The 16042-nt window shown below is 32.3% G+C and overlaps 2 protein-coding genes across 6 annotated transcripts; both read left to right on the forward strand.

Moving 5' to 3' along the window:
- Positions 1-7122: 7122 nt before the first annotated feature.
- On the forward strand, positions 7123-10934 carry LOC110657129 (mitochondrial carnitine/acylcarnitine carrier-like protein). 5 transcript variants are annotated; one of them, XM_021814214.2, is made up of 4 exons: positions 7253-7406; positions 7492-7593; positions 9175-9566; positions 10092-10934. In XM_021814214.2, the coding sequence occupies exons 3-4, from the start codon at positions 9175-9177 to the stop codon at positions 10603-10605; spliced, it is 906 nt and encodes a 301-aa protein (XP_021669906.2). In that variant the 5' UTR covers positions 7253-7406; positions 7492-7593; the 3' UTR covers positions 10606-10934. The 5 variants fall into 5 exon arrangements, with proteins under 5 accessions (XP_057992292.1, XP_021669907.2, XP_021669906.2 ...); XM_058136309.1 differs by lacking the exons at positions 7253-7406; positions 7492-7593 and adding an exon at positions 7123-7139; XM_021814215.2 differs by lacking the exon at positions 7492-7593 and having other exon boundaries at positions 7249-7406.
- Positions 10935-11518: 584 nt separating this feature from the next.
- On the forward strand, positions 11519-13503 carry LOC110657125 (uncharacterized). Its single transcript, XM_058137215.1, has 4 exons — positions 11519-11658; positions 11826-11978; positions 12439-12594; positions 13366-13503. Exons 1-4 carry the CDS (start codon positions 11590-11592, stop codon positions 13501-13503), a joined length of 516 nt encoding a protein of 171 aa, XP_057993198.1. The 5' UTR covers positions 11519-11589.
- The last annotated feature ends 2539 nt before the right edge of the window (positions 13504-16042 follow it).

Genomic DNA, 16042 nt, shown 5'->3' on the forward strand with positions numbered 1-16042 from the left:
TTACTGTTCATTTGGTCATTTCTACAGGTGCTGTTGCAAGGTATCCGGATTGGGGCCAACTTTTGGTTCAATTGCTTTGGTCTTTTGGGCATGGTTTCTTCAGCAAAAATGTGTCATTATAAGTCTAGTTTCATGTCCAATTTTCCAAACACCAATTGGACCTACACATCCAAAGTTATGGCTGTCTAAGTGGGCTGGAATCTCAGCCTCATTTCTGCTGTCTTTAGGCAGCCTTCCATTTCAGTTTTGCCATGCATTAACTCACTTTAAATTATGATTAACTTGCCTTAAATGGTCACTAATTGACCATTAGAAGGTCCATTAATCAATTCAAATGCCAAGTCCAATTTTCACCCTTAAAACCCTAGTTCCCATTATAGGTTTTCACAACACACCTTAATTACTAACCCATTCACTAACCACATGCGTAGATGGTTTAAACATAACCTCTAATCCACCTTAAGTCCATCAAAACACTCCATTTCTATTCCTTCAATAGGACAGCTGAAATTTATGGTGGCCATACACACAACTTTTATTTATTTAAACTACAATTTCTCACTAAATTCAAGTCCTTAATCATGAAAGTAAGGAGTTTTAGGTGTATAGATGCACTAACCTTTAAGTGGCAGATTTTTCCCAAGTTAAATCTTCACTTTCTTTCCTTTTCTAGGCTGCCAAACACTCTCCCAAGATATGTGGTCAAGTTTTAATGAAAGGGGTTTAGGGTTTAGTGGTGTAACAATGGGAGAAAGGGAGCTTGCTTGAAGCTTTAATGGAGGTTGGGTATTGCAAGGGTTTCGGCTGGTTTTTGGGGAGGGAGATGGCTGCTGTATTTTTGGTTATTTTGGTCTTCATTTAGTCTCTTTTATTAGTTGGTTAATTAGTTGTTTAAAGGTGATTGGCTATAGCTTTTAATGATATCACCATGATATCATAAATAAGTCTTTTTCCTCATTTTCTTTTCTTTTCTTCACTACTCATTTTCAATTTAATTTCTAGCAATGTTTATTCATATTTTATGTCATATTAATTATTTACTCAACTGGACAAGTCGGCCAAAAATCACCTCTGAAGGCGAAATGACCAAAATGCCCTCCGTTTGGCTTAACGGGTCAAAATTGTCTGTACCGATTGAAAAATTTTTCTAGGTATTTTCTTGGCATTCTAATGCCATGGGAACCTCAATAACCCTTCTCTGGAGTCCCAAAAATTATCTTATAATTTTTCCTCCGGGTCTAGGGCTCCTAGTTGCGAGAACCGCAACTTCACTCTGGGTTACCCATCGCTAGGGCACCGGCTCGTTTAATTTGATTGTATTTGAATTCTAAAATTTTTACTAAATTTTTCTTATTAATATTTGAGTTAACTATGGTTCCTGACTTTAGTTTAAATATTTTTCCGACGTTCTGTCCTGATCGACACCTGGCCACCGAATAAGAGAATATACGGAGTTGTTACCGGGAGGGTGTTACAAAATTGCTTCAAGCATCATTGTATGTAAATGTCAAATTCTCAATTTTTGTGTTCTAGATTGGTCTAGCTTAAATTTCTATTTCTCTTAGTTTTTAGCTTCTAGTCAAAGAAGCAAAATTGTAGATCTATGTTTTATTGCACTCTAGGTAAAATTTCAGGTCATTCTGAGTTGTATAGACCAAGATATGGTCAATTTACTAAAACTGGACAGATTGCACCTTTAGTGCAAAATTTGGTCAATTTTAGGTCACTTTTAGTTCTGGCAGTTTTAGTACCCGAACTTATGCAAACTATTTGACTTGGTTCTGGCCATTTTTGGGCTTTAGTGTCTTCATAAGAATTGTAGCTCTATGTCTTATTGCACACTGAGAAAAATTTCAGGTCATTCTGATTTGTATAGACCAAGATATGGTCAATTTACTAAAGCTGGACAGATTGCACTTTTAGTGCAAAATTTGGTCAATTTTAGGTCACATTTAGTTCTAGCAGTTTTGGTTCCTTAACTTGTGCAAGCTATTTGACTTGGTTCTTGCCATTTTTAGGCTTTGGTGTCTTCATAAGAATTTTAGCTCCATGTCTTATTACACTCTGAGCAAAATTTCAGGTCATTTTGAATTGTATAGACCAAGATATGGTCAATTTACTAAAGCTAGACAGATTGCACCTTTAGTGCAAAATTTGGTCAATTTTAGGTCACATTTAGTTCTGGCAGTTTTAGTACCCGAACTTGTACAAGCTATTTGACTTGGTTCTGGCCATTTCTAGGCTTTGGTGTCTTCATAATAATTGTAGCTCTATGTCTAAGCTATCCATGGTAAAAATTTCAGGTCAATTGGACCTGTTTTGAGTGAGTTATGGTTATCCCAATGACTACTATTCATATGGTCAAAAATCTAGGTTTGCAAGGTTACCATTCCGGATTTGGTCATTTTTAAGGTCAGTTTCTAGGCAGAATTTTGGCAACATTTCCACATGAAAGTTGGCCTATTTGGTGTCTAGTTTTACCCCCCATTGGCCTCATATCAATTGGGTTCACAGTTTTGCACTTATGACCTAATTTAAGTGCTGCTAACATACATAACCTGCATTTGAACATCACACTTCCAATTTTGACAATCCTCCTCCTCCCAATACTTCAACATTTAATCATGGCACTTCTATATATATTGTACACAATTCCAGCAAGCATTTTGTGCTGAACACTCAAGTTCTCAATGCACCCTATACACCATTAAAATTTAACATTTACATTCACCCAAATTCAATGTACATCAATACTTATTTTACACATATACTTCCATGGCAATTATACAAACTGCCCACAATTCAACACCATCATATTTTATTAATAAAATTCATATTCACACACACAAATTCATGATATTATAGGCTGCCAAACATGTCAGTTTGCCAAAGCATCAAGGTCCCATTAAAAACCCTTAATTCAAGCACTAATATGCACATACTTGGATATTAACTTACCACTACTTCCATTTGAGTTAATCAACCTTAATTCCCATCCATTAAATATAAGAATAAGTCACTAACCATGCATTTTCATGGCTGCCAAAAAGTTCACCAATACTCAATCCTTTCCTCAATTTTTCTTAGCAATTCAACTTACCCAAAGCTCAACACAAGGATTAGTGAAGGAATATGGGAAGATTAAGCACTAACCTCATCTTGAGCTTGACCAAACCTCAACTATACCACTTCAAATTACCATCAATGGCCTCCTTGTGATGTGGGGATTAACTTTAATAAAGACAACTTGTGAAGATCATGGCTTGAGGGTGGTGGATTAGAGCTTGTAAGTGGGACGACCATGGATGAACTTGGGAGAGAATTTCAATTCGGCAAGAAGAAGAAATGAAGAAGAAGATGAGTGAAATGACTGATTCTCTTGTCTTCATGTGGCCTTATATACCCCACTAAGGTCCACTAACTTAAGTTTAATTATTATTATAATTAAACTTTTAATTATCCCACATTTTACCCCATAATTTCTCTTAATTACATTATACATAGAATTTTATTTTTTATGGGATTTTCAAAATTTAATACTACTTATTTTTTATGGACATTTAAGTCAAAAGTCAACTCTAAGTGACAAATGACCAAAATGCCCCTCTTCGGGTCAAATTCGGACTTTTTCGGTAACATCGATTTACTCTTTGTACCGCCGATTTCTTTAATTTTCGTTTTTCGTTTATACTAACTTATTAAATTTTTTTATATTTTCAATGTCAATTACACCTCAGTAGACCTTTAATTATGTCCTGAAAATATTTTCCCGAGTTCCCCGCAGTCCAGGGCTAGTCAACGATCATCGCCGTAATTTCCCGATGCAGTCACCCATCGCTACGGGTTCGGCTTATTTAACTTAGTCCCATTTTATCTCTTTTATTTTTCCTTAATTTTTCTCATCACATATTTCATTATTTTATACTTCCACACTGTCAATTAAGTATAGTTCCAGACATTTCGACTTTACGGGGCACATATTAGCCGTTGGAACAGTAGGACATACAGGCTACGAAAATGACGATGTTACATTTTCCATGCCCAAGTAACCTATACAAAATGACCGGACTGGATAAATGGGTAAACTACCACTGGGTACCAAGTACCTCGTGCCGTCACACCATCAGTTATAATGTGTCTCCCGGTGTGCAGACAGAATGGCTAATAAGCCATAAAAGCAATAAGACATAAAGCCAAGTATAACATCATAATCAGTATAGCCATAGGCTATCATATCACAGAATGGCATAAAGCCATACGCAGTACTGCTATCAGGACCCTATTGGCATACCAACCTATCCAAACCAATCACACTAGGTCTACTAGGGCAATTACACTTTTTAATTATGTAATTCTTTGAAATTGAAATTTTATGGCTACTATTCATTTCACTAGTCAACTATAATGTTGACTTTTTCATAGACAATAGGTATATTGGTTCTAATATCACCAACATACCATATTTTGCATTCTAAAATTGTTGGCATTGGTTGCCAATTCCATTTCAAAGCTTAGAGTTAGTTATTTAAAATTTTCAGATTTCAGGTACTTGGTTTACTGTTCCATTGGTCAATTTTACAGTAAGAATTTGGCAATATTGTCTTCATGAAAGTTGTTTCTTTATGTGTATTCTTTAATTATCTTTTTGAATCACTCCATTTGGAGTTTTTTAGCTCAAGATATGCTACTTTGAGCAAGGTTGGCCGGATTGATATCTACCCAGAAATTCTGGGCAGAATACCATTCTGCCAGATTTGGTAGTTCAACTTTGGCCAATAATTTCATTTGGTTAATTCCAAGATTAGAGTTTGTGTTCAACATAAAAGTTGTTCTAAATTATTTAAGCTTTTCATTGATATAAACTTTAGGTCAATTGGACATTTCTACACTAAGTTATGACCAAATGAATGAACACTGTTCATTTAATCATTTTGCGCAGGCAGAATTAGTGCTACCCGGATTTGGTCATTTTTTAGAGCATCCTAAGTTTGTTTTCTGGATAGATTTCCTTCATCAAAGTTGTGCCATTATGTGTCTAATTTCATATCCAATTATCCTTGCACCAATTGAACCAACACAACTCAAGTTATAGCTGTCCAAACATGCTGGACTCACGTCCAAACCTGCAGGGCACTCAAGACAGCACACCCAACCTCAAATCCAAGCCTACAATTCACTTCAATTTCTCATCATACTCAGCCAAATGGTCACTAATTGACCATTAGAATTCCACTTAATATTACAATACAATAATCCTCAATTCATCACAAACCCTAATTAATTAAAGTCTCAATCTCATGCAACTCATAAAATCCCTAACTCCAATCCATATATACACATCAATTGACATCAATACACAAGTTTAATTGTAAGTAAATCATCAAAACCCTCACCCTCTCTTGGCTGCCGAAATTTGAAGTGGTCCTATCATGCATATTTTTCTTCTTTTTCCACAATTTCTAGTTGATTTTTTTGTATCCTAACATAAAAATAAGAAGAGAAAGAGAGAGAGAGAGAGAGAGATGGCACTAACCTGACTTAGTCACTTTTCAAGACTTCAAAACTTCACTTTCTTCCTTTCTTTTTCTACAAAGCTTGCTCTAGGTGTGAGGATGAGTTTTTGTGAACCAAGCTTAGGATTTTACGGTGATTTTTCAAGAGATTTTCTAGTGAGAAGATTGAATGAAAATGGTGAAAAGTGAGAAAATGGAGTTCGGCTGGAGAAGAAGATAGGTAGCAGATTTTTTTTTTCTTTTCATTTTAACTCATTTATCTCTTTTTAATTGAGTTTTAAAGCGTGTGTTGCAAGGTGATTGGGTGGAAGTGGTTTAATGACATCATGTGATGTCAAAATTCAAATTTTCATCCATTTTCTTTTCTTTTCTTTTCTACTCATTTTCAATTCAATTTTTAGCAATATTTATTCATATTTTAGATCATAATAATTATTTACTTAACTGGACAAGTCGGTCAAAAATCATCTCTGAAGACGAAATAACCAAAATGCCATCTGTTTGGCTTATTGAACCAAAATCGTCTGTACAGATCGAAAAAAATTTTTAAGCCTTTTCTTGGCATTCTAATGCCATAGAAACCTCAATGACTCTTCTCTGGAGCCTCAAAAATTATTTTATGAATTTTTTCCTGGGTTTAGAAATTCTAGCTGCGAGGACTGCAACTTACCACTGGGTTACCCATCCTAAGGCACCAGCTCATTTAACTTGTTTGTATTTTATTTCTAAAATTTTTTCTAAATTTTTCTTATTATTATTTGAGTTATTATGACTCCTCACTCTAGTCTAAATATTTTTACGGACGTTCTAACTGTTCGGACTGACATCAATCACCAAACCAAAAAAAGTGTACGGAATAGCTACAGTGAAGGTGTTACAAAGATGGAGGTTCAATGATGTAAGAACCTTTTTTTTTTCTAAATTCTGCAAGAAGAAAATATTTAAAAATATTTTAATATTACTTTTTTAATCTAACTCAACATGCAATTAATAAAGAAAGACGAAAAATTACAATTAGTAAATTAGAAGACATCTCAAAGTATCATTTTATCACAAGATAAAACAAATAAAATTACATAATATTTTTTTATAATTTTTTTCTATTTTATATTATAGTTTAAAGTTCAATTACAGTCTAATTATAAGATCCAACATTCACGAATTAAGAGATGAAATTTTCCCCATGGCACTCCAGTTGGCTTTTATTTAATTTCCAAATTGTACAATGAAAATAAAAAGAAAATTAATATGGAAACAGAAAAGGAATGAAAAGGAAATGAAAGAAAAAAATTTACTTTATTTTATTTTTTATTTAATTACCTTAATAATTAAAATTTTCTCAAATCAGTTTACAAAATATCCGCAGCCTTATTAATTTTGAAATAGATGAATTACTCACCTAACATCAATTTTATAAATTTTTGCACAATCAGTAATTGCTCCACAAATTTCTTACCTCTTTTTGACATTGGTTTTATTTTTAAAATAATAATAATAATAATGAGATTATAAAATTTCCTGTTAAATGGCGTATTTATAGCTTCAGCTTCCATAACTTTCCCTTTACTTTCTTATTCCCTTATTTTTTGCTCTGAATTATCAAAAGACTTTTCAGGATTTAAAAAGGTAGAGAAATTCAATTTTCAATATTTTTTTTATTTCTCTAATTACTTTCCAAATAAAAAATTAAAAAATATTTATTTTTCTATATTCTTTCTTCGCCGGCAACTTCATCTATAAAATCAAAGCATTACTGTCTGGTGTCCACATCTGAAACAACCACATCTCCCTGTTCTGTATCCCTGAGTGTAGAATTCTTGGTGTGAAATCCTCGCTCAACAAGAGTGGTGGGTTGTTTTCGTCATAACCAACCACTCTCTTGTGGCTCTGAAGGTCTCCTAAGATTCAATTCAATTTTGTTTTTTAATTTCAAGATTCTTTGTCACCTTAAAATTTAACCACCTTCTATCTATCGCAGACCTCACTCAGCTCCTTCCCCCTTTTTCTTTGCACTTGTTCCATATCCCAACAGAAAAAGTGGGCAGCTTTTCAGGGGAAATTTCGTCTCATTTTCTTTTTGGTATCTTTAATGATGCTTCTCACTGATTTTGTGAATGTTGAAAATTTCTTAGATCTAATTTTGTTTTTCTTCAGATTTAATTATCTGGGTGAGGCTAAAGTTGTTGGTTGGATTCCTTTTTACTCTTTCTACTTGTTCTGTTTTGCTCAAATCAATCTTTGAGCAAGTCTTTTAATTATATTCGAATGGTAGAATTAATATGAATCATACGTATTTCCTATATAGATTGAGAGCAAGTATATTCGCAGAGGTGTAGAAAGAGGTCAAAGAATTTCAGAAAAATGCTGATTCCTCTGGGAGTGGTTAATTAACCCTGTGAATACAAATGATCATTTATTGTTTTAGAACCTTAACTTTCACAGTCCACGCCTTGTCTTGGCTAAGCAATCAAACCTTCTTTGTCTTCCTCAGTTGCTTTCATGCCCCCAAAATTTTATATAGTAGCTAAATTCTGTTGTATTAAAAAACTCAGTCATTTGTTTATTCCTTGTGGATCTCTGCATTTGGATTAGGGCGTTGAGCATTTGTAAACTTTAGTATGTATTCTTACCCTTTTAGGATAATCATTATTGATGGCCATTAAGTGATAGAAATCGCTGCATTGCAAACTTGTGTTTTTTGTTTTTCTAAATATTTTTTGCAGCAATTTTCTATTGATTTCTAACTATAATAGCAATTTTTTCCCACTAATTGTGCCTTTGATATTTGTTTAAAATATCTGTTTCTATTTGTTGCCAAAATGTGAATGTTTTTAATTAATTCTCAGTGAGTTTTTGTTGTTTTTGATTGGTGTACACATAATGCCAATAAAAGGATTAGGCTTTCCAAGCTTTGTTAGTTTAGACCAAGCTAACCTTGAGCTTGTTGAGGAATCTAGCCATGCTTTATATTTCATTTATCTGTTAATTGTTCTTAATGTGCTTGTTCTTGGGTGAAGTTTCTTAATATGCCCGGTTAAGCTAGTCAATGACCTTGCTTTTGACTATTTGGGGCGTTATTTAAGCTATTCACAATTATTTTCTCTTTTAGACTTTGTTTCATTTTCATTTGATGATCATTGAGTTATACATAGCATTTTATGCATGTTATGGGGAAGGCAAATTGTATTTGTTGTTTCCTAAATACTTGTGTGACGAAAATGGACTTCCTTTAACACTAAACATAGTTTACCTCAACCTTCCAATATTATACTTCCAACGTGCAGAGAAACAGTGTTTGAAATGTCAGAATGTAATATAGAGCTCACAAAATATAGAAGCTGTAGCAGTTCTTTTGTTCCTATTTATTTTGAAGTAGAGCTAATTCAGTTGTAGTTGTGAAGACTATTAATTTCAATTACTGCTCCCATTTTGAGACCACCTTTAATTTACAAAACTTGCCCATTAACATGTCTAAATAAAATTCCCAGAAAAGGTAACAAGTATACTTTTTCATTTAGCAGAAAAATATCTTGAATTTACCTATTTAAAATAGAAAAATAATACCTGAAGTGTCCAACGTAGTAAAACTAATCACTTTGTTTTGATCCATTTAGTCTTGTCACTTCAGTAACTTGAATTTGTAATTGCAACTATATTGCAGATGGGGGACATAGCAAAAGACTTGACTGCTGGGACTATTGGGGGGGCTGCACAATTGATTGTTGGGCACCCGTTTGACACCATCAAGGTCAAGCTTCAGAGCCAGCCTACTCCACTTCCTGGCCAACCTCCCAATTATGCAGGTGCAATGGATGCTGTCAGACAGACTTTGGCTGCTGAAGGCCCAAGGGGCTTATACAAAGGTATGGGGGCTCCACTTGCTACTGTGGCAGTCTTCAATGCTGTTCTTTTCACTGTGAGGGGACAAATGGAGGCATTGCTGAGATCTCAACCTGGTGCTCCACTTACGGTTAGCCAGCAGATTGTTTGTGGGGCTGGAGCTGGAGTTGCTGTTTCTTTTCTTGCTTGCCCTACCGAGTTGATTAAGTGCAGGTCAGTGTTGTGATCTCCACTCCCCCAACCCAAAAGGAGTTTGGGGAAAATGAGAAATTTTGATTTTGACCTTTTAATGAAGCATCAATCTCCTGATTTCATTGCCTTAGCAGGCTTAGCTCATTAGTTATGCAGCTCTACATGGAGAAGTCTTTTCTGTTTCAAACTTTTCCTGAGATTTCTGCAAATTCGTAAATGTCCTATAATTTCGGTGAATGTCCTATAATTTCGGTGATAATGTATATATATAAACCTTCTGGAATGCTTCTTTTTCATTTTGCTTTTTCTTGTTCCTTTTTCCCTTCAACCTTTTAAGGCTATGCTCGATCTCCCAAATTTACTAGGTTTTACTGTGCCTGTTGAACTTAAACAATTTGGTTGCATCTGTACTGTTTTTTCTTCAATTTCCACAAGAATCTTAGTGACAATCTAGATCATTTTTTAACTTTTTTATCCTTTGTGTATGAAGAAAATTCTGAACTTGTGCTTCTACCTGTAAACTGTTTGCTTTCATATTGAGGACAGGTTGCAAGCACAAAGTGCATTAGCTGGTTCTGGTTCTGGTTCTGGTTCGGAAGCTGTGGCAGTGAAGTATGGCGGGCCAATGGATGTGGCCAGGCATGTTCTCAAATCTGAAGGTGGTATGAGAGGTCTTTTCAAGGGCTTGGTACCCACTTTGGGACGTGAGGTTCCAGGAAACGCTGCTATGTTTGGTGTCTATGAATTACTGAAGCAATCCTTGGCAGGAGGCCAGGATACTTCTCAGTTGGGAAGGGGTTCTTTGATGTTGGCTGGAGGCTTAGCTGGAGGATCCTTTTGGCTAATGGTATACCCTACTGATGTGATCAAGAGTGTAATTCAGGTAGATGATTGCAGAAATCCAAAGTTCACTGGCTCCATTGATGCATTCAGAAAGATCCTGGCGTCAGAGGGTGTCAAAGGCTTGTACAGGGGTTTTGGCCCTGCTATGGCTCGAAGTGTGCCTGCAAATGCGGCATGTTTCTTGGCGTATGAAGTGGCAAGGTCTAGTTTGGGATGATTGATTTTTTCAGGCATTGGTTATTGGCCAAAGATTTTGGTTAATCTTCATCATTGTTATCATATTGCTCATCTCAAAGTCCTCGTGTCATTCAATGAAAGCTTCTTGGAGTAATTGTTAAGCAATATGATAACAGCTTATTTATCATAAAACAAACGGGCCTTTTATCCTCCCAATATTGATACGATTCTTGTTTGGGTGATGGAAGAAACACTTACCTCAACAGTAGTTGCATTTGTTTTATTTTTTTTCCCCTAATTTTTCAGCAGATGGTTTTCATGTTAAACAAGAGGATCTAAGCCATATGAATAAAATTTAATTTAATGATATTAAGGTATCTCAAAAATTATAAAATCTACCTTTTCTTTTGAGTACTTATAATTTTAATTGTTATTGGAACTGATATTGAGAGAAATACTTTTTATGTTAATTAGACAGCATTAAAAAATAATTTAATATTAAATTTTATAAGTTTTAATAATAAAAATATTAAAATAATAAAAATAATTTTTTTAAATTACTTTTTTCAAAAACATTTAAAATTATGTTTTTTTTTTTACTTAAAATTAATTTTATATATTTATACATTAGAAATCAATTAATATGGATGGGGATTTGTGTTATAAGTAAAAAAATTTATAAAATTTCGACATGATATTAAATTGAAGTATTAAAAAATTTTTATTTTATATTTCTTAAAAATAATTTTTCAAAAAAAGAAAAGCTTAAATCTTTTTTGATATTTTAGTAAGGTAGTATTACTGATTAGAAAAAAAAAAAAAAAAAAAAAAAAAGACCAAGTCACTAAGATTACGTGGCACCTACTATAACAAATTAGCGCATGACCAGTGAGAAAAGATTTGTTCAATTAATGAATAGAAAAATAGGGAGACAACTGTGCAACTGTTCAGATCTAAGAAATATTAAAAACAAAATCCTCATACATAAAACGCCAACTTTAGCAAAACGTCATAAACTTGATTAATGGAAAATGCTACGCACTCTCATTCCTCCATGCCTCTCGTTTCAAGATTGGATCATTTGGATTTCATTGTAAGTATTGCTCCTCTTAATTAACTTTCAGTTTTATTTCTTACAATGTAAGGGTATTCTAATAATTAATCCCGTTGGGTTAAAGAATTTTCAAGCAAAACACTTGTTTATATATTGCCTAACTATATACTGCATTGTATATTTGATTGTTTCGGTTGGAACCGAAGCTGAATTATTTGGAAGGCAGACAAAGTTTACCAAAATGTTCAATTAGAGGTACTGAGAGGCAATCTGTGCCGTTGGATTTGGCTGTTAGAGAGGCTTACTTCAAAGGATCACTTGTGGAACGTGTGGCGTTTCTTGAACGTAGGCTTTTTCAGGTGAGCATCACCTCTGATAAGCTGCTTTTCTTTTAATTTCCGCCTACTTGCTGATGCTGATGGTTCTTATTATGTTTAGGGATTGCCTAATTACTTGGTTGACAAAATTTGAAGGTTTTCTTAATAATTTATGTTTGAATGATACATTACAAACAAATGATTCGGATGGGGAAGGTATTGGTTGAAATTATTTTAAATTGTAATTATAATTTTGGCTATTAATTTGTGAGTTATAGGTTGTTTTATTAGATGAAATATTGGTTGCCCTTAAAAATTAATTTTATTTATTAATTTTTTTAGTAAAAATTCATATTAATGAAATCAAACTTAATTAGTAGGCTAAAATTTAGTAATAAGTGTAGTGATAATGAGTGAAATTAAACTAAATGGGTTAGAGTCAATTAAAATTTGAAGTGACATTTATTTGAGGTGATAAGTAATTAAGGTGTTAACTTTTCAGCTATGCTTGGAGGTGGAATCAAGCAGCACATCCCAAACATCTTCAAGCCAAGGATCCAAAAGTGAACCATCTTTCTCATTACCAATTTCCAGCAACCCAAATCAAGGCAACAAAGAAGAATCTCTACTCCATGCTAATTATAGGCCCCACGTAAAAGTAATATTTTCAAATTTTATTTTGTGAAAAATATTTTCATAAATTTTAATATTTGAAGCATACTGAAAAATTTTAATTTATAATTATAAAACTTTATTTGAAATATAAAAATTTCTTTTGTTGTCACTTATCGTTAAATGTGAATAAAAAATTTTCAAATTATGTCAAATAAAAATAAAAATATAAAAAATGGAATTCATATACATATATATATATAAAAGAAATTAACGGTATTTATCAAGTTGAAATATTAATGAGATTCGAACTCTTTATAATAGGAAATGCTCATAGACTGATGCAACAAATCTTTTATATTGACTTGTTCCTTTTGGATACAACGCCCAATAATTTTCTGGGGTGATTCATACAAACTCTGCACCAGCAGTGAATTCAGAACTCCATATAAAAAATACATTTTCTTTAACTTTCAACGCTTTTTAAAATTTTCTTCTCAATATTTTTGTGTTTCTGTAAGAAAGGTAGATCTCTATATGTATAACGGTAATCTAAAAACATCACTCATGTTAAGTTACATTAATTTAATGAACAACTTTAATTTACTTTAATAAATAACTTAGTTTAAGTTATTTGAATAAATATACTAAATTAATTATATTAATTAATTTTATACTGTTTAAAAAGATAATATAACAAATAAAATAACATCACAAGTGATAAAAAAATAATTAATAAAAAATTCAGAAAAATATATTTTATATTTATTTATTTATTATAAATTTTTATTTATTTTTTCATTTATTTTCTGTGCAGGAGACATCTGCCAACGAAGAACAACGGAGCAAGATTCCGAAACCTACGAAGCAAAAGATTGGAGAGGGAAAGACATGCAAAAGAGGAAAGAAAGAAGCACCTCCTAAATGGCCCCGCTTCAAAATGTTAGGGTGTTAGTGTTTTTTTTTTTTTTTTTTTTTTTTTTAAATAAGAACAATTATTTTCCTATTCCTATATATATATATATCGAAAATTTATTAAAAAAATTGACTATATTAGTGACAATATTATAATTAATACTTAATAAATTATTAAATTATTAGCTTAATGATAAATTGATCATTTTATTTTCATTTTGATAACATGATAATTGATTATATTTAAGATAATATCATCAAGTAGAGTGGTACATTGATTGAGTTGGTCATTCGGGTTCATATTATTCCTTAATTCGAATTATCTTGAATTTTGTCTTTCCTCAAACAAGTTCAAATTAAATTATTTTAAATTGTGAATCAATCTAATTATGCATTGAATAAATATAAAAAAAATTAATTTATTGATTTCGGATGAAAATATTAATATATATTCTTCTAAAAACTTAATCTTATTTATTTATTTATTTATTTTTAAGTTGATTTTCAGAAAGAATTTTTAAGTTGGTTGGATTAAATTCAAACATTTTATTTTATATTTCATAATTAATTTTACCTTTTATTTTAAATTTAATATAAATTTAAACAAATAATAATTCATTTCAAGTGGAATAGATTTAATTCAAAGAAAAACTTATACTTCAATCTCTAAATTTTGATCAATATTATAATTTAATCTTATATTTTAAAAATCAAATAATTTAGTCCTTAATTTTTTCTTCCATCACAATGGTAAGTCCCTCCATCCAATGAAGTCATCAATTAATTTTTCTATGGAGGAGAGAGATCCCCCCCCTCTCTCATTCTTTTCTCTTACTATCGTTTTTCAAATTAACATAGTAAATAAAAAAAAAAACAAAGAAAAAAATCACTACCATAGCAAAAGTTTTTCACTGAAAAATAAATAGAAAAAATGAAATCAGAGACAAACTGTAACACCCAGATTATAGCAATTTCGTACATTCTACTATTTCGATGACCAGTGTCGGTCTGGACAGCTAGAACATCTGGAAAAATATTACGACTAAAGTGAGGAGTCATAAATAACTCAAATAATGGTAAGAAAAATTAGAAAAAATTTTAGAAAGAAAATACAACCAAGTTAAATGAGCTGGTACCCTAGCGATGCGTAACATAGTGGGAAGTTGCAGTATTCGCAGCTAGAAGCCCTAAACCCGGGAGAAAATTTATGAAATAATTTTTGGGACTCCAGAGAAGAGTCATTGAGGTTTCTATGGCATTAGAATGCCAAGAAAATGCTTAGAAAAATTTTTCGATTGGTACAGATGATTTTGGCTCAATAAGCCAAACGAATGATATTTTGGTCATTTCGTCTTCAGAGATGATTTTTGGCCGACTTGTCCAGTTAAGTAAATAATTATTATGACATAAAATGTGAATAAATATTGCTAAAAATTAAATTGAAAATGAGTAAAAAAGAAAGAAAAAAAAGAAATTAAATAGAATTATTGCATAAGCATGAAGTGATCATGATGTCATTAAAAATTTACAACCAATTAAATCTTGACAAATCTAATTAAAAGACATAAAAGGGGATGAAAAGAAATAAAACTCAAAAGCCATCTTCTTCCTTAATGTTCTCCATGGCCGAATCACCTAGAAGAAATGGCTCTCTCCATTTTCAAGCTTTCTAGCTTGAAATCCCACCAAATCTCACCTCAAAACTCATATCCCTCTTCACTAAAAATGATCCGTACATCTTGAGGAAGCTTTTGATTTTTATAAAGTGAAGAAATTCCAAGGTTTACATAAGTCAAGAATTGAATTACAAGAGGTTAGTGCCTAATATCATTATCTCTTTTGTTTAAAGTTTAATTTAGACTTAAGAAGAGTTGAAATTACTTGAAATAAAAAGAAAATGATAACTTTGTGTAGAATTAAATTTTTGGCAGCTATGAGAATTGATAGGATTTTGATGACATGAAGGTTATAGTTGTAGTTATAAGTGTTGATTAATAAGTAAATATGATTAACATGTTGATTTACATGGGGTGTGCATAAATTGAGACCTTGAGTTAGGGTTTGAGTTAATTTTGTTACCTTGGTGATATGGCTTGAGATTGATCTTGTTGAGGCTTTTTGTTGATCATTTGAAGTGTTATGAGTGATAAATTGTAGTTGGGAGTAAGGAGGATGGAATATTGGAAGTGATGTTTCATGTGTAAGAAATTTGGACCTATGAGTCTAGGGTTTTGTTTGACGAATAACTGAAGTTGTTTGACTCCAATTGGTATGAAGCCAATTAGAGGTGAAACTAGACTCAAAATACCCCATTTTTCATGAAGAAACCCTGCTCAAATTCTGTCTATAAGTTGACCAATTTGCTAGTCCAATCCGGATATCCAAACACTGAATCTAGAAAAATGACCAAATGAATACATGTTCATTTGTGCATAACTCTCTTTAGACAGGTCCAAATGACCTGAATTTTATACCATTGGAAAGCTTAGACATAGTACTACAACTTTTATTGAGAACACCAAGCCCAGAAATGCCTCTAATCTAATGAAATTGTTGACTCAAATTAGGACACCAAATTG

Source organism: Hevea brasiliensis, chromosome 15, assembly GCF_030052815.1.
Source record: "Hevea brasiliensis isolate MT/VB/25A 57/8 chromosome 15, ASM3005281v1, whole genome shotgun sequence".
In the NCBI taxonomy this organism is placed as follows: Eukaryota; Viridiplantae; Streptophyta; class Magnoliopsida; order Malpighiales; family Euphorbiaceae; genus Hevea; species Hevea brasiliensis.

Excerpts from the sequence above, each read along its gene's own strand:
- LOC110657125 (XM_058137215.1), top strand. The coding sequence starts at position 11,590 with ATGGAAAATGCTACGCACTCTCATTCCTCCATGCCTCTCGTTTCAAGA. Across the intron at positions 11,659-11,825 it reads TGGATCATTTGGATTTCATT|CTGAATTATTTGGAAGGCAG; the intron begins GTAAGTATTGCT and ends TTGGAACCGAAG. Across the intron at positions 12,595-13,365 it reads ATTATAGGCCCCACGTAAAA|GAGACATCTGCCAACGAAGA; the intron begins GTAATATTTTCA and ends TTTTCTGTGCAG.
- LOC110657129 (XM_058136309.1), top strand. The coding sequence starts at position 9,175 with ATGGGGGACATAGCAAAAGACTTGACTGCTGGGACTATTGGGGGGGCT. Across the intron at positions 9,567-10,091 it reads ACCGAGTTGATTAAGTGCAG|GTTGCAAGCACAAAGTGCAT; the intron begins GTCAGTGTTGTG and ends TATTGAGGACAG.